A 17,357-nucleotide genomic window follows, 5' to 3' on the forward strand; every position below is an offset into this window, starting at 1 on the left:
GGGAAAATGTCGTTGCGGGTGTTCGGCGTCGGCATTGGTGTTTCGTTGTTGGCTGTGACCTGGATAATCTCTCTACTCGCTTGCGTCTACCTTACAAAGCTCAAAGGATCCCTGCAGTAAGTTTGCGTGTACATTTGCGCACCGTTTGTGGAAAGATCAATGCCGTTTTTTTTTTTTTTTTCGTAAAGTGGCAATGCCAACAAACGATTCGATCGCAAAACTTTTTGCTTACTTAACTTTTCGCGTTCCTCTGCGCGCTGTTCTGTGACTGATGAATCCAAGCAGACTGGAAAGCCTGCCGGACAGCTTCACGGTCGTCACAACCCAATAGCGCGTTCTTTGCGTGCGCATGCAGTGGCGACGTACCTCTTATTTCTTTGCCTGTATACCTAGAGCTTTGTAGCACCTCGAAAAAAGTGTGCAAAAATTGGTTCTTTGAGAAGCACAATTGCTGAGCCATGCTCGCTTCTCTGCCAAGAATTACTCTACCATTACAGGTAGCGTATCTTATAGTAGATTGAGATAGTTGATTGACATCTTATAGTAGATGATAGACTGGCAAGAAAATGTGGCTTTAACTTCATAAATTTTAGAGATCAATTCAATTATATAATCAAATTGCGTTTAACTAAAATTTCAGAAAATGGGGCAAAGCAAAAGTCTCAGATTGGAAGCCACCAACATTTCAGAGACCGTTCTTGTACTGGGCACACTGTTTATGCCTAATAAAACAACAGTATCCATTTGAAATATCGGATGCTTCTGATTGAGGCTTTTGCTATCGCTGCATTTTCCATTTTTCGACCTTAGGGACTTGGGGATTATGATAAAACACACAAGCATGCATGATGAGAGCTCTGCTGGTACATATTATAATGCTTCCCCAATTTTACCAAGAGGGATTATACTACGACATTCTCCCAGAGCAGAACAACAGTATTTTGTTCAAAATAATCTCACTATACCAAGTGAAGCTATAATTTCGTCCCCAGGGAGTAAGTCTGAGAACAGTTCTCTCTGCAGTGGAGCAGCTGTGGTATTCATCGTGGGACTTCTCAGTGTGGTGCTGCTGGTGATGCCACGGGAAAGCCTCACCTCTGTACACCTGGTCCACCAGAAGCCCGACCCAATATTCCTAGGGCGCTTAGCCCTGCTAGTACTGGTGGGGATAGCGGCCATGATTGTGGGGCCTGCTATCTTGATCAAGACTCACTGCGCACAAAAGATACATGCGAGACCATTGCATTCTCCAACATCGAAGGCTATCTTCAGGGGATACGTACAACTAGGTTCACCTACACATAGAGGATCAGAGGTGTCAGAAGGCTAGTCTGTCACAAAAATGTTTGTGTCACAGAGGCAGACAGGGTCTGACAAAAACAAACAGGAATTAACGTTGCATTTGTATTTCTGCTGATGTGAACTTGCGTTAACTCAAGATACACATGATGCACTGCTGATCGGAATCTTGGCACGACAAATACTACAGTCAGTGACCAATATTTCGGACTCCCAAAGTTCGGATTTTCCAATTTTTCAGACAACACTCTTGGCACTGTCAAGTGCCCCATAGAGCCAATGTATTTCCGTTTCCAATATTTCAGATCGTGTTTTGGATGGACTGCCTGTTTTTTCGTACCCATTTCGCTCCGAGCATGCCTCACGACATTTTGTCTTCCAACAGCAAAAACAGACGTTGCGCCCCTGTCAACCGCGGCGATCCTTACGGCCGTTACCGCCGTCACTACGCTCCTGGAAGTGTATCATGACAAGGCTACGCTAGCAGAAATTGGCCGCAAAGCATTATCTCGTGTCCGTGCAGCAAAGCAAGCTCGTGTAGAATTAAACGCTTGTTTAAAAACTCAAACTGCCCGATAATTCAAATTGATTTTGTGTCCCCTTCAAGTTCGAAAAAAACGGTCGGCGACTGTAGTAGGTCTGCATGATGGTATGCTTTGTGGGGACATGGGGATCAACACAAACTTTTTTGTTTCTTAATAGATTATGACGAAAATTTGCACCATCGTTGATAATGCCCTTAAAATGAATTTACGAGAAAAAATATGATACTTCCAAATTTTTTTTACGAATTTTTACAAATTACAAAATCGTTGCATTTTGTGAACCTGCAGAGTTTGAAAAATGTGATAGAAGACAGCTTGAACTTGGTGTGCATCCCCAAATCTATGGTTGAGGTCGTGACATTCTTAGTTTTTTCAATTTCCACAATGACAATTTTTGGTTTTCATTTTTCAGCATGCGGTCGCAACTGACGCATCTAGCATAGAAACGTCGATAGCATAAATTATAAACTGATTTACCTGAAAAAAATAAGAATGTCACGACCTCTAGGAATGTTCAGTGACTGTAAGAAAACAGACCGCACCAATATAGACCGAGTCGTTACGGAGATATCAGTTTCACAAGCGGAGCAGTTAGAGCGAAAAGCTGTTTTGAGAAAATGAAGTGCAAAGTTTCACGCTCTTTTTAGTGCAAATTAGAAGGCTCCAACAGTGTCGTCTTTTGCGTCCTTTTGTGCACAGGTTCTCTTGCCATCCTGGCGCTTTGTTTGATGCACTTTGACTGCTTTTGCCTTTGATCAAAAGTCTGACAAGGTAGTAAACTCGTGTCCAATGGCTTTTGTTAGCTTGTTAGCTCTTATATAAGAATCGTCCACGTTCGAAAACACAACAAGAAATAAGAACTAAAAGTTGCCGAAGTTGCGATCACAATCTCCTCGTGAGAAAGAGCAGACGCTCTGGCGGCCAGCGGAGCCGGTTGCCAAGGGCAACCGAGGAGCGGCCAATCTTAACGCGCGCACAAATCACGTAGCACGGATTTCGGGCGGAGGCCCGAACGGCCCCGATTCACGGCTTCGGGACCTCGTCACAGCGCTTCTCACTGGAGAAGTTCGGATGCGCGGGAACTTTGAAGAGGACTAAAAGTACTGTCGATTGGTGCAAAGATGACGTCGCTCGCTGATGTCGTTCCCGAGACACGGCTGTTTGAAAAACGACGATTTTTCGTCATTTTCGCGATATTGCCTGCTACCATGCCTCAGAAAAACGAGTTTTGGGGCACTTTGAGGCGGATTTGAGCAAAAATACTTTGGGATCATATAGAAGACAGATTTTTGTCACTAAAAATGTTATTTCCAGAAAATCCGTTTTTTTTTGTCATTTTTCGCGAGTTGATCCCCGCGTACCCCCTTAAAGGAGCACTGGAAGCCTCCCTCCATAAATTTTTTGTTTTTGGCTGTGGTGGATTATATAGCGTGTGAAAGAAGTCTTTGCTATGCAGCCCTTCTACAAACCACTGAACTCCTTCATAGAGCCCACGGGTGAATGAGCAATGTTGACTTCATTCCGTGACATTTATATCACGCTGCACACAGCGACACAACGTGGTGTAGTCACGACAGGAGTTCATGCTGGTCACGCCGCACAGCTCATAGAAAGTTTCTGTGAATTGCGCTGAATGGTTAGAAGACACCATTCTGCATAAGTAGCTCCTGATAGACTGCACGATGAATGAAGCGGGGTTTCCAGCAAAGCCTAGCGTCATTTCATTGCCCCTTTAAAAGCACATTGTTAGTTTTTGTTGCACAATGTCCAGTAATGAATAGTAACAGCAGTGCTGCAGTTGTGGGAATTTTCTACCATTGTCCCATGTATGTGGGACGTGCTGGTGTAACCAGCAGTTTTGTAACCAGCAACAAACTGCTGAAAGTGGGGTGCTGCCTACAGGGTGTGCCACCTAAACATTTCTCTTTGAGCTAAGCTGCTGCTGACTAAGGATACTTACATTGTTTTCATTAAAAAGAAAAGAAGAAAAGCTCAGCAATGAGCATAACATGTATAGTGGACAAATTAAATTTATTATTGTAATAACGTAGAGTTATGAACTATACAGAGCATCAATCAGCTAAGAAGCTCCTGCTATTAGCTGCGGTAGAATGCCAAGAAACGGTCGAAGAGGAGCCCGTTGTGGCCCTGAAGTCCCTCTTCACGACTGCAGGTTGAGTACAGTGGCTGTGCCTCCTCCACCCAAACCTGGTTTTTCACACCTTCATTGTTAGCCAGGTTAAGAGTATTCAGCTGGTACACTAGGAAGCCCATACTGTTTACATCACTGTATGTACACTGAACTACCACTGGTTCAGGTGGGGTCAAGGTGTCCACCTGGAGAGAAAGCAATTTTGAACATTTTCTTTACATACAGTACTTGCACAGGTGTGTCATAAAGGAAGGAAGGAAGAAGGTGGAGGATGAGACTAACCCCATAGATGTGTCTGGCTTGTGCAGCAGCAAAGGTGAAGCAGGCCAGAATAGCCCTGGCCAGTTTCTGCTCAGGAAACCAGAAGTAGTAGTAGGGGTGTGTCACATGCAACGTATGGATGTGCCTTGGTTTGTTGCCCCCTAGAGCTGCAATGCAAAAAAGCTTTTTTCTTCTCATGAACTGGGGGGTCTACTTCAATATTTCTCCGAGGGCATCTGCATACCGAGCATTGTTCCAACATTATGCTACATGAAAATACACTTATTCTATCGCTGGTAAACTTTTTAGCACGTACATTAAGGCTTCAGAGCTTTGAGAGTGAACGTGCGTAGATGGCTGGTGCACCTACAGTCAATGCTTACAGTCAATTAGCAGATATAATCAACTTTTCCACAACTCCTTTCCTACGAGTTAGTGTCTCTACTGCAACTGAAATATGATTCGCATACGGCGAGACTGACGATGTATCAAACCCAATCCACAGCTTACGAAAAAAGTCGTCCATGCGGTATATGTTTCTTGTGTCCAGGTCCAGTGTATATTTTGCAGGAAAAAGGTCTGGTAGAGGAGCCTCAGCAGTGGCTGCTACTTCTTGTGGAGAACTATGAGCCGCCAGTGGCTTCTGCGACGTTAGCACACTGTCCACTTCACTCGTGAAAACCATCAGGTTGCCGTCTGCAAGTATACATGGTAGACTGAAACAGCTCCCTCTGCCCTGAGAAGTCTAAAAGATCTCTGCCACACCACTGACACGTATTAAAGGAGAACTAAACAGCTTGCCAAACATTCTTCAATTATCATGTGGCTCGCAATATCCTAATATTTTATTCCTGTAGTTCTAGCAAGCATATTTACAAAGAAACAACGCTATTCAAAAAGCGTATCCGTGCGACTCTCTCCTTGCTTCCTCGAGAACAGATACATCACATTTAAAGATTGACACACCCTGGGCCAGGCCAGACAGAGACCCACCGGCCCGCGTTCGGGCCACCCGTGCCTGTTCGGCTCTGGGCCGGGACTGGAATGTTCTGTGCATTGTGAATATTCTTTATTCCAAGAACAAGAGGCACACCAGCATCGCAGCAAATAAAACAGTTCAGAAACAGTTAAAAAAACACGACATTTTGGGACTCATAAGTGACCCATCACTAGGAATGAAAGAGCCCGACAATCAGCCATTCGTTATTTATTAAAGAGAAGGGTGCGGCAGTCCGAAGCGTAATAACGTTTTAACTGTTTTAAACTGTTTTTATTTGTTGTGGCGTCAGTGTGTCTGTTGTTTTCGGAATAATGAATGTCCACCCCCAGTGTTTGGACCCTTTTCAGCGCTGTGAATATTGAAATGTGTGGATGACATCCTTTCTTGCACACTGAACTTTACACAGCCAATAAAGGTCGTCATGTGTTGGTCAGTGTGTGCTTGTACAGTGTCACAGGATATTCCGGAGTGATTTTTTCGGCAGATTTTAACAGGCGTTTGGGCGAGCCTGGTCATTCTTTGACGGACTATGAGTCTATGACCAGGGCGGGCCTCATTCTGGAATGTCTGGGACGGGCTGAAAAATAGCGGTCCGTGTCAATCTCTATGTCGCGTGTCCTGGGCAGGTTACAACGCTGCGTACAAGACAACACAGGTTGGTGGCATTTCGGATACCTAACCAAGTTGAGACAAGCCCGTTGAGACATGCTGCCGCACGCGAGGAGAACAGGGTGTCGGAACATCGCGGTCACATTGTGGTGCAACACAGCTCTGAAAGCATAGTGTACACATGAAATGGAACATTGTGGACTTCTAGTACAGTTTGAACATGCTATCTTGGAAAGCTGGTTCAAATTTACCTCACTTCCAAAGTGTAATAAACTAATGTATACTATAAGCATCCTGTATTTTAACTGCTTAATGGGATGAGAAAATGACGTACAATTACTGTCGGCAGGACACTGCAGTGTGTGACATGAGTACGAAACAGTGCAGTGAATACTGTGTTCGTTTTTAGGCATTATATGTACTTTTTGTGCCCATAACTTTTGGAAAACTTCAGTAACATGCCATTCATTGTTTCTCTCTATATCCATTATACCGCCTCTGAACTTTGTAGTTCTATTTTAGTGAAACCTGCTGCAGAAGATTGTGGGATTATTAACCATAAGGACTGTCTGATCAATTTGTGCTAAGTGAGGCCTCTGTATACTCTCAGAGTAGAGTTCACGGTCGACAGTGGCCATCAACGTTGACAAAACAGTTCCACTTCATTTCACTAAAAAAAAGCAACTGATGACATTCCAGTACTTCGTCGGCAACAGATGTGCTCAAACCGCTACAAAAGTAAAATACCTGGGTCTCATAATCACTTCGAGCCTTATTGGAACAGCCACATTGAATATATCTGCGCTAAGGTATTCAGGAAACTGTGTCATGTAAACTGTCTCACAAACTGTAAAATTAAATGCCTACAGGCCTCTAGCGAGACCTACTCTCGAATGGGTTACGTTTCAATTGCGTGGGACCCTCACAAAACAAAGGACGTATTAAAAATCCAAATAATTCAGCATGTATCAGTCCGTTTAATAACAGGTGATTATCGTCAGACATCATCCGTCACACAAGTGATTGGTCAACTAGATTTAGAACTACTATACTTCCGGAGTAAAATAGCTCGACTGAAACTCCTGTTCTCTTTACACAATGGGCATTTACAAGTAGATAGAGAACAGTATCTTTTACATCCGTCACCCCACTCTGCAAGGTTAAATCATGCCAAATGAATAAAACCATTAATCCCACATGTTGATGTGTTCAAATACACATTCTTTGTGCGTACCATCAATGGAATTCATTACCCTCCGATTGTGTGATCCCCCATTTGAAAGAAGCTTCAAGTGACTTTTTAATTTAAATAAATTTAATTATAAAAATAAATAAAGGAATGAATGAATGAATGAATAAATAAATGAAGTGCACCTTGTATACCTATTTAGTGCCCCTTTAAATTATCAGAAGGTTGAGATCTCAGCCCGCGTTGATTCAAGTTATACAACATATTAATTCAGCGAAGATTTGGTTGTTTGGGCCACATGCATCTTGGTCTCTCTACCCATCTATCATCTTGAACACAGTGCTTACCATCCTTCTGAAGGGAAACTCTGCTATAAAGGTCTTTGAAGAGAGCATGCTCCATGGCTCCAGGTTCATGACTAGTCAGTTTTTCACACAACTCATTGAAATTGTCCAGGACAAGTGACCTTTTGAAATGAGAGAAATGAAATTCTTTGTGTCAGAGAACCAACGTGGATTACATATCAGTGCATTTGAAATGAACAAAGTAAACAAAAAGAGTGAGATGGCAAAGCTGCAGAAATATCACATTGAATAGAAATACGACGAGAAATTTCAAGAGTAAGTAAAACATATCTGGCCATTGTCTCGAATATTGACTGACACGCGTTTTTTCTGCCTCCCTATTGACATAGTATCTCCCTACGTGAGGGTGGCGCTACATCTCCAATGGAAACGCTCGCTCGGAGGGGCCTTGCATACCGCCTGGGATAGGGTTGATGCGGGAATGAGGTGCATGTGCGATCACTGACAATAAGAGCACAGGATGAGGCGTTGAGCCTCGTCCTGTTAGAGACAGAAATTACAGGACCCAGGGATGGGTCATGTCTGGGCCCTCTCACATCTCAACAACATCTCTCAACAACAGCCCTCACGTCTCAACAACATAGTCTAGGTATTTCTTCCTTGCATGAACATGACGGGCCCCACAGGCTTGGTGATCTCTCAAGTGGATTCGAGCAAAGATTCTTCGAGTGCAGGAGATTTGAAACAGAGATTTTTGGATCGACGTTTTCCGCAGTTGTTGACAGAGTTCTTGACGACTAATAAATGGAACTGATTGACCTGCTGTGTGACGCGCCGATAAAAACACGTTGGCCAAAGTTGGTGCAGCTTCATTCTTACATTGGACGAAAGTATCTGAAGATACGTATGTTGGCGCAGACAAGCCTGTCCATGTTGGGTACAACATACGTCTAATAATAATACAAGCGTAATGTAATTTGTGCAATGTAATGTAATTTAATGCAATGTAATTTGTGGCTTTACTTAGAGAGCCAACTGTGTCAACACACATCTGCGAGCAGGCGTTTTCTGTGACGAACCTCAATAAGTAAATGTTATGCTCACAACTAACAAACAAACACCCTAATGTAGTCCTTAAGATTGCCGTTGTGCAATTACTTTCATACAATATTGACGAAATAGTTAAAAACAAGAGGTGCCAAGTTTCCTCACGACACAGCAATTAAAAAGGATCGCTGACCCTGTGATTGAGCAATGCAAAGTATAATACCTTTTAAGTTCTGTGTTGTGTCATCTATATCAGAAACAGGCTACCCCAAAGCCGTGGTATACGGCCTGCATGGTTCCTCCATGACTCAATGCAGCATACGGACACGAATGAGTTTGGCACAGCACCTTCGGACTGACAAAGCACCTTCAGATGCAGACATGGCGTTTGATATAGCACCTTCAGATGACATAAAAATCACGAACTGTAGGTGGTAGGATGAAGCATGAGGCAATAACTAGCACCAATGTGAAGTACACTTTTCTGACTTGACCCGTCCAATTAGGCTTTCTTAACATCGAAGAAAATATATTTTGTGCTGAGAACTGGAGCACTATATACCTCCACATAGACCCTCTACCTGCACACTTTTTTTTATAGAAAATATTGGTGATGGTCGAGCACCCTGTTTGGATCACCTGCCATGGAATGGCTCAGCTTTGTTTATCATATTGTCTTCATAAAGTGCTTCCAATCTACGCTCTTGCAGTCAGTGAAAGCAAGCCCGAAACGCCATGCTGCATCTGTGCAACTGCACTTCACTCCTGTGTCAACCCTCCTCATACAGTGGGAGGGTCGCTTCAGAGCGAGCATTTCCCTTGGAGACTCAATGTCGCAGGCGGAGTCCTTGCCACATCGAGCCACATTCGAGACAGTATCCAAACATTTTTATCCTTTCTTGAGCTGTTTTGCCTCAACTTGCCTTATTCGCAAAACAATCTAGGGGTAGAACAGAATCCAGTTTCCTTTTTTTGCGTTCAACATGCATTTTTGGAAGTGTCTATTGGAATCCAGAGTTTCTGTAAAATTTGGTATCTTTCAGTTTTCATTTTGCATTCCTATATTCAGTTGTATTCAGTTGTACGGGCATACATCATTATAAATTATACAGCATCTAAACAATGAGCAGGATTCAATGAATTGTACCACCACTCATTTGAGGAATGGCGACCGTCTGTCCTATGGCTTGAAGATCTCATTCGAAGAACATTGTTTTGCTCTGTGTTATTTTTATATTAATTTCGTAATGATGGCTATTAAAAAAGGAGATGTAGACAGACAAAGTTGCCCTCTAAAGCTAAACAGGAGTGAAACCGTTAATTTCAAAACCTGCACCAAACACACAAACTCTTCGGTCTCGCCTTCAAGACTCACACTAGACCACTCCTTTTACAATAGAAACCCTATCCTCATTTTCAAAATCCCTATAAGCAAATTTGAGAATAAATTCTATTAGACAATAACAACGACTGTAAGAATAGAAGGGGCATGCAGTGCTTACACACGCCTTTGGATGGGCACACCAAACTCCCGGGGGAATCTCCAATGAGGTTTAGTAACATCCAGCTTCCGAGGCAGCTTTATTTGGTAGCAGTCTCCGAAATGAACACGCCATAATGCCTCAAAGGCTGCTGTTTCATGCTGAGAAGATTCATATCCTTGTAGAGGCTTAGGGGTCCCTTCGCACCGTAGCGTCTTGGTCAGGAGGCACATATGTTTATCCCCTGTGCAGAGCACATCCTGTCACACATTCGTAATGCACTTTATAAATACTCTTGTTACTCTCGAGCCAGTTGACAGACAGTTCCTGAACAGGTCATGATCACCCATACAATCGTCAAGCACCCGTAATGCAATATATACAAGAATACTCGTGCTGATGTCACCCTAAATGAAGCTGGGTGTGGACCGTTGTTTTCCTATTTCTCAAGAACCACGCAGCTGCGTTCGGAGCAATTTTAACAGGGTGTCTGCCAAACTGCAGCCTTCAAATTCCCTGACTTTTCCAGGTTTTCGCTCACTATTTCAAGCGAATTCCCTGCCAAAAACGAAAGGGAACTTGGTGCCTGCTCATACGTTTTGATACCAGATCGAACATAAAACAGACCATTTATTAAGTATTAGTGAGGCTACCCTACTTTTCTGCGTCAGAGCTTGTCATACTGGTGAAATGCTACTCGCAGTAACGTTGCTGCGGCATCGCCTCTCAACCACCGATCGGCACTCGCGATTTGCTGCGCATCATCACGGCACTTGTCTGCGATTTTCCCTGACTTCAGCTGCTTTTCAGCCAAATTCCCTGACTTTTCCAGTCACATCAAAATTCCCTGACTATTCCGTTTTCCAGGTTTTCCAGGTTGGTAGACACCCTGTTTGAGCATGACATGCATAACTGGTAATGAGATTCTTTTAGGAAAAACTTTGTCAACTCTAATTTTGTTAACCTGTGGGAAGTTTCGGGCTTTCCTTTTATGACGACTTGACAAAAACTGGTATGTTTACCTCCCTGATGAGGAAAGAAACCGAAGCAGTGGTTCAAAAATCATGAAGCCCTTAAAAGAGGATTAAGAAGGGGAGACATGCTATTTACACCCCCTGTCACCAGTGCATACTACCATTAATGCAATAGGAAACTTGCCTTCTAGTAGCCTTGTGCTCTTGTGGATAAGATAGGCCTCCTTGTCATGCCAGTCGGGGTTACGACTGTCCTTAGCTGCTGTCACAGGCTCACAGTAAGGCTCCGGGAGCTCAAATCTGGGAGGAACGTGACACATACTCGTAAAGTAGTTCTAAGTGCCACAACGAACGAGAATAGACCATATTTATTTTCTTCCGTACCCTAGATCAACCTCACTCAAAGGCTCGAAATGCAAAATGCAGGGTGTTCATTTTTAACCTTTACATAATTTTCATAAAAGAGCTACGAGAGCAGCACAGAGGTCATTGTTGCAGCTGAGTTATGCGACGAGGAAGATGAACTATTACCCAAATTTCATTAATTAACTCATTCATTAGGGAATCTTGGGCAAAAGCAAGATAGCAGAATGGGAGAATGGGAGACGATTCTCACTGATAGCCATTCTGTCTTTTAAAAATTCAGAAAAGAGCGTGTGTCACAAAAATCCACTGCTGAATTTCGGCATGCAAATAAGCTGAAATTGATTAAAAAAAAAAAAAAACCATTGCATGATTGCACATCATCTATGCTGATGGAGGCACCGAGTCTCTAATCATCTCCATCGCTCCAAATAGGGTTTCCACCTTTCGGAGTGAAAAATACCGGCTGAGGGAGAGGAGGTGGAATAGAAGGAAAGGAGGAAAGGCTCATGGGAAAGGGAAAGTGGGTGAGGAACGTTCTAGCTGGCTCGACACAACCACCAACAGCTTTGCACAACCACTGCTCTTGTACCCTCCGAACACAAGACATAATGAAAAACAATGATAATAATAACAATGAATAATAATAATAATGAATAACTAGAAAACGACTGGTGACTGCGGAGTTTGGTCTGTGCTCCAGATTTATTCAAGCTGCAGTGGAATGTTGAAGGAAAAACCCCGTAAAAGCCCTTATGAAAGGTCTTGAGCCACAAATACCGGCAAAAGGCTAGCGGTATCACCTTCCTACCGGCAACTGGCAGAGGAAGCAAATAACCGGCCGTGCTGGTATAATACCGGCCGGGTGGCAACCTTAGCTCCAAATCATGTGACCCTCTGATGCGAAATGTGCGCTGTGCTCCCTTCATCCCCGGCCGCAGCAGCTTCGGTTTCGGCTCATTTGCATGTGCGTGTTTCAGGCTTTCAGCGAGGATAGTCCCTCATCCCGCATTCTCGCTTTGGCCCGACATCCCCTAACGGAGACGGAAATCGACCTTCGGGAAGCAATGTTGCCAGATGTGTTCCTCGATGGATCATCACCTGACACCATATTCCTCTAAACAAGAAATTAATTTTATCATGCTTACGCTTTGCGTGGGGAAAAAATATTCTAGAACATTACGTGAGAGACCAATGGCATAAATTCGGTGGGATTTGAAGACACGAGATTCAGTCCACTTTAAGGCAGCTTCCTCGCAGACCTTAAACAATAATAATAATAATAATAATGGGTAATAATAATATGGGTGTCTAATAATAATAATTGGGAGTTTACGTTGTGAGAGAAATCCGAAGTAGTAGAAGTCGGAGTATCAATATCAGGGAAGGGTAACGGTAATTGTGACGGAAACAGCAACAGTATATTACCGAAATTGGAGATGGTAACGATAACGGAAACACATACCACGGGCCTCCATTACCGGAAACAGGAACGGAAACGAAAATTATCGTCCGGTATAAAATTCGGGTAATGGCTATTCCTGTTGTACAATGACAGTTGAGTGACTTTTCATTTTATTTTGGTATTTTGATGACTCCATTCCCTGTAATGCTCTAAATACTACACGAGAGCATGGAAACAAAGCACAATATTGGATCTCGAGGCCGCATCCCTCGCTTAGCTAACTCGTCTCAGTCCTCATAACTCTATGAAGTCAACACATGAGACTTATACAATATAGACTCCACATACTCAACTACACCATAGCACGAGGATGACAGCCTACGATTTATTTATTTACTTTTTTCCATTTCACCGTGGCTGTGGCAGTATCGTTTACTACTGAGAGCGTCTGCCTATGAATGCGACAATGGATGAAAGTTACGCCCATCTTGGGTTGCGGGACACAGAGTGACAGAAGACATGTTCCTATATTTCTTTAAAAAATCTTGCAAGACATGCGGATCCCAGCGACGTAAAATTAAATGTGTAGTGTGTACGCGTGACACCGAAGCAGCACTTGGGCAAAACTGGGTGCTGACACAGCCGGACGCGCTGCCCTCCCGCCTCTGTAACAGCCGTTCCATAACCGGAAACAGTAATACAAACGTCACGGAAACAGAATTTAAAAGCTGGTATCAGAAATGGATAACGGAAACAAAAATACAACAGTAACAAAAATGGAAACGGTAATGAAAATATGTCTGTTACCCTTCCCTGATCAAAATAACAATGCCGGGAGCTAGACCACTTACGGCTCCAGTTTCTCCTCTGTCTTAGTCACTTCCAAGGCATCGAACACCTTAAAACCCTCTTGCAGTATGGGCTTCGGCACTCCGAAATCATCCACACGGCGCAGGGTTCTCCTGTCCTTCCACAACTTGTCAAAGAGGTAGTGCACCCGTTGCTTGTAAAGCACATGGGTTAGCCGCATTGTGAAGCTTGTATGGGTAGAGCAAATGGGCTGCAGAGGAAATGAAAAGAAGTTACAGTGGGGTGAGTGTTTAGCTTGGTATCCCGCTTCACCATTTTGATGTGAAAGAGAGATTTAGTGTAGTAACAGTGGTGTCCAGTGGCTAGAGGTAAGAAACATGCAAGATCTCTCATGTACATACTCATCGTCTGTCCACCTTGTCTGATTCTGCAATGCATCATTTGAGTTATTCGTTCCCAACGTATTAAACTTTGCAAAGTTTGTGAGTACTCAGTTTTGGAAAGTTTGCAAGAGAGTTTGGATGTCGCTTGCAAATGAAACAAGTAAAAATCATGTAGTGGGAAATGCGAAGGGCAGCCACAGCGAAAAAGGAAAAGGAAAACAAATAAGGAACCAAAATATCTGATGGCTTACTCAAGCTGCACGAACCAGTGTTAAAGATTTCCTTTTTTCTTTTCTTGTACAGATGAGACTACATTTCACATTGATGCTGGTGTCATTCGATTGCTAATCTTTTATTCTTTGACACAAAACTGTTGATACGAGCCACTGTTATAACCTTTTCTCTCATTCGTCTTCTAAAGTCAGTGGTCACGATACTGAACCAAATTTATATGAAATTTGAGTGCGAGCAATTGCAAAGCAGTAGTCCCCTCCTTAACGGCACATCCCCAGTAATTATGAATGTGTAACGGTGTGCCATTTCTACAAATGGCTCTAGCAGAGGTGCGATATTTACAAACGTTTAACAAATTATTTACCGAATGCGGCTACCGCACAGAGACACAGCTCCGAACCGAAACATGCACACAAGGCACGGCGCACACAAAGTTGCCTGGTGCATTTTGTATTTTGCCGTTCATGGCCTATACATTATGATGAACGCACACACAAATATATCTAAAATATAGCACGAGAAGCATCACACCTATGCGAATTATATTTGCTCCTCAAATGATTTCTAACTTATTCGGACACTTTGTTGCCGTATAAGCAATATGCATAGCATGATAGCCACTAGCATAGCATAGGCGGCGCAACCCGTTTTTCGTTTTTGGAATGTCAAGCCTAAGCGGTCTTTCTCTTTCCTTTTCTTTAGGAACTTGCACACGGTAAGTTTAGGCTTAAGCTTTCCTCCTGAATTGTAGGACTTATTGTCAAAAGCAGCATATATATTCTTTAGAACGGAATATGTGACTGTCTAATACAGCAGGGGATGCCTGTCGCGCCTGCGAAACACTTTTAAGTCGCAAAATACGACTTAGCGCAGTGGTGTTGCCACGTGATTGTGAAGCCGACATTATTAGTCCGCTTGTTCTTGTCCTGACACGCGAATCCTTGTTCTTTTGCAGATGCCGTCTGTCGGTGTGAAAGACGTGGACCAGCACGACTTCGTCAGGGACCTAGCCGCCTTTTTCAAAAAGTGAGTAGCTCGGCGGTGAGCACACCGCGGTCTCCAGTTGCAGCTGCTTCGACAGCACCTTCTCAATCGGTAGGCTGTTGTAACGAGTTGTCAGCACTGTGGTTACTACAGTATACATTGCTCCTAAAACACGAGTTACTGCGAGTTACATCACTTGGAAACCCATTTCAAAAATGGAAGTGATTGTTGTGTGACATCGTTTGTACTGCTCGAAGCTACTAAGCTCAATAGGCTGTCTAGAAAATTTCGCGCACACAAACGTGCTTTACGTGTGTGGGATCTTTGCCTGCCAGTGTGGCGGCGCATCTGAGGAAAACCTGTCACGTCTTATTTCTGCTCAGTATAAATTTGCTTATTTCTGTTCAGTCGTGTTGCAGTACCATGCAACGCAACTGCATTGCTGACTTGGGTCGTATCAACCTTGTTAACCCCCCTTTTTCTGTCCCCTGCAGGTCGGGCAAGCTGCGTGTCCCTGACTGGGTAGATGTGGTAAAGACCGGTATTTACAAAGAACTGGCTCCATATGATGAGGACTGGTTCTACACACGTTGTGGTGAGTATGGCACGGTGAGGCACTCGCGATGCCTGTTGCATAACGCAAATTACACGCCCGTATCTGGTATCTACGAGCCCTTCATGCCCCTATCTTAAATTGGTGCGTGAAACTGAGGGGTATAGAATTTTCCATGGGACCTTTGTTGGTATAGTCTTACAAGTACAAATATACTGAAAGTGTGGTTGTTACAGTTAGCGCATCAGAAAATATCACCTCGTTTGTGTAAAGACTATCACACAGTATCTACAACAAGAGAAAATTATTTTTCGGAGCTCCAACAGAGTTACTGGGTGCAGGCAACAGGGAGAACATTCTCACAACAGCTACAAACCCCCTTTTCTACAGGGATGCACAAAACAGATAATGGTTCGTTGGAATCTCGGGGAGGGGACCCCCCCCCCCCCCCCCCAATATGATGCTTTGGACCTCCCCCCGGTCCGATCGGCCTCAGATCTTGCCACTAGGTGCTCGAATCGTGTTAGAGGTCACAGCTTGTGTGTTTTATGTTTGCATGATTTGTGCAGTAGCTGTTGGCATGTTTATGGGAGAAGTAGCTAATGAAGAGGGGGGGGGGATAATCTTGTTGCATATGTAACCATATATATTGATAGGGAGAGAGAGCAAGGGGGTAGTCAGCATGGAAACTCCTACGGGTGAGAGGAAGTTGACGTGTGCAATCAACAAAATGAAAATTTTCTATCACTTGATCAATTTAGTACGGCCTCGTTAGCATCTTAGCTTATGGAGACGTGATGCCAGAGTGAAGTGTCTAAGAGAATACTAAAGCATAACGCTTGTACTCATCTACCCTACCCTGGACTTACTCTGTTACTCAGCACACTCTCTGCACCTTATAACACCTATACCTTTATTTGGCAGCATCTGTGGCCCGCCACTTGTACATGCGTGCACCAGCAGGAGTAAAGTCCATGCGCAAGATCTACGGTGGCCGGCACCGCAAGGGAGTTCGGCCATCCCATTTCTGTGCAGCGTCTGCCAGTGTTTCCCGGAAAGCCCTGCAGGCTCTGGAGGCACTTCGCATCGTAGAACAGGACCCCAGCGGTGGCCGCAAGCTCACCAGCCAGGGCCGCAAGGACCTTGACCGTATCGCTGCCCAGCTGAAGCTCAAGAGTGCACAGCAGGCCAAGTGAAATGTGTCAGCGTGAATAAACTTTTATTGTCCCTCTGTAAGAGCTGTGTAATCATTTATGATTCAACGTGTAGTTCCGTCAGTCTGTTAAAACAGCCCGGACCCAAATCAAAAGCTAACAAAATGCTGCCACACGCTTTCTTGGGATGCTCACAACGTGTGAATGAACAGCATGCAGAATGACTTCACGTATGTTGGGTGGCTTTCACTTAGACATGCTCTTGGAAATGTTAGCAATTTCTGGATGTGAATAAGAGAAGTATTGGAATGTGTTATGTGTCTGAACGGTACCGAATCTGTGTTTGGACAAGTGCAGGCATCTGTCCTGAACATTTTTGCATGAAAAGGGGGGGATGGGGGACTGTCCCCCTTGCCCCAATTAAGGCCCCAGTATTCTGACACCCAGCATCTCGAAGCCAGGGATGATTTTGCAATTTGTGGATTTGGTATTGTGGATCTTGAGATCAGGGAATGCTGAGGTATCGTGACATACCCTTTCATTTTAGGGAGTGTTGGACTTCCAGAGGGGGATGTGACTTCTGGATTTTCTGATGCTGGGGCATCTTCT

At 43.9% G+C, this 17,357-nt stretch overlaps 3 protein-coding genes across 4 annotated transcripts; 2 read left to right on the top strand and 1 right to left on the bottom strand.

Annotated features, from left to right (window-relative positions):
• On the top strand, window positions 1-2,836 carry LOC135384034 (transmembrane protein 218-like). Its single transcript, XM_064613285.1, has 2 exons — window positions 1-116; window positions 1,024-2,836. Exons 1-2 carry the CDS (start codon window positions 7-9, stop codon window positions 1,328-1,330), a joined length of 417 nt encoding a protein of 138 aa, XP_064469355.1. The 5' UTR covers window positions 1-6; the 3' UTR covers window positions 1,331-2,836.
• Window positions 2,837-3,856: 1,020 nt separating this feature from the next.
• Window positions 3,857-14,496, bottom strand: LOC135386101 (large ribosomal subunit protein mL37-like). 2 transcript variants are annotated; one of them, XM_064615827.1, is made up of 8 exons: window positions 14,422-14,496; window positions 13,482-13,690; window positions 11,047-11,162; window positions 9,910-10,132; window positions 7,403-7,521; window positions 4,768-4,953; window positions 4,279-4,424; window positions 3,857-4,181 (listed from the first exon to the last, which is right to left on the bottom strand). In XM_064615827.1, exons 2-8 carry the CDS (start codon window positions 13,658-13,660, stop codon window positions 3,942-3,944), a joined length of 1,209 nt encoding a protein of 402 aa, XP_064471897.1. In that variant the 5' UTR covers window positions 13,661-13,690; window positions 14,422-14,496; the 3' UTR covers window positions 3,857-3,941. The 2 variants fall into 2 exon arrangements, with proteins under 2 accessions (XP_064471897.1, XP_064471898.1); XM_064615828.1 differs by lacking the exon at window positions 14,422-14,496 and adding an exon at window positions 14,075-14,366.
• A 240-nt stretch (window positions 14,497-14,736) lies between these two features.
• On the top strand, window positions 14,737-16,822 carry LOC135386104 (small ribosomal subunit protein eS19-like). Its single transcript, XM_064615832.1, has 4 exons — window positions 14,737-14,772; window positions 15,013-15,083; window positions 15,536-15,636; window positions 16,519-16,822. Exons 2-4 carry the CDS (start codon window positions 15,013-15,015, stop codon window positions 16,788-16,790), a joined length of 444 nt encoding a protein of 147 aa, XP_064471902.1. The 5' UTR covers window positions 14,737-14,772; the 3' UTR covers window positions 16,791-16,822.
• The last annotated feature ends 535 nt before the right edge of the window (window positions 16,823-17,357 follow it).

The sequence above is a fragment of the Ornithodoros turicata genome, chromosome 2 (assembly GCF_037126465.1).
Source record: "Ornithodoros turicata isolate Travis chromosome 2, ASM3712646v1, whole genome shotgun sequence".
Taxonomy (NCBI): domain Eukaryota; kingdom Metazoa; phylum Arthropoda; class Arachnida; order Ixodida; family Argasidae; genus Ornithodoros; species Ornithodoros turicata.

Excerpts from the sequence above, each read along its gene's own strand:
- LOC135384034 (XM_064613285.1), top strand. The coding sequence starts at position 7 with ATGTCGTTGCGGGTGTTCGGCGTCGGCATTGGTGTTTCGTTGTTGGCT. Across the intron at positions 117-1,023 it reads AAGCTCAAAGGATCCCTGCA|TGGAGCAGCTGTGGTATTCA; the intron begins GTAAGTTTGCGT and ends TTCTCTCTGCAG.
- LOC135386101 (XM_064615827.1), bottom strand. The coding sequence starts at position 13,660 with ATGCGGCTAACCCATGTGCTTTACAAGCAACGGGTGCACTACCTCTTT. Across the intron at positions 10,133-11,046 it reads GAGCACAAGGCTACTAGAAG|GGGATAAACATATGTGCCTC; the intron begins GCAAGTTTCCTA and ends TGCTCTGCACAG. Across the intron at positions 4,954-7,402 it reads AGTTTCCCTTCAGAAGGATG|ACGGCAACCTGATGGTTTTC; the intron begins GTAAGCACTGTG and ends GTATACTTGCAG.
- LOC135386104 (XM_064615832.1), top strand. The coding sequence starts at position 15,013 with ATGCCGTCTGTCGGTGTGAAAGACGTGGACCAGCACGACTTCGTCAGG. Across the intron at positions 15,084-15,535 it reads CTAGCCGCCTTTTTCAAAAA|GTCGGGCAAGCTGCGTGTCC; the intron begins GTGAGTAGCTCG and ends TGTCCCCTGCAG. Across the intron at positions 15,637-16,518 it reads CTGGTTCTACACACGTTGTG|CATCTGTGGCCCGCCACTTG; the intron begins GTGAGTATGGCA and ends TTTATTTGGCAG.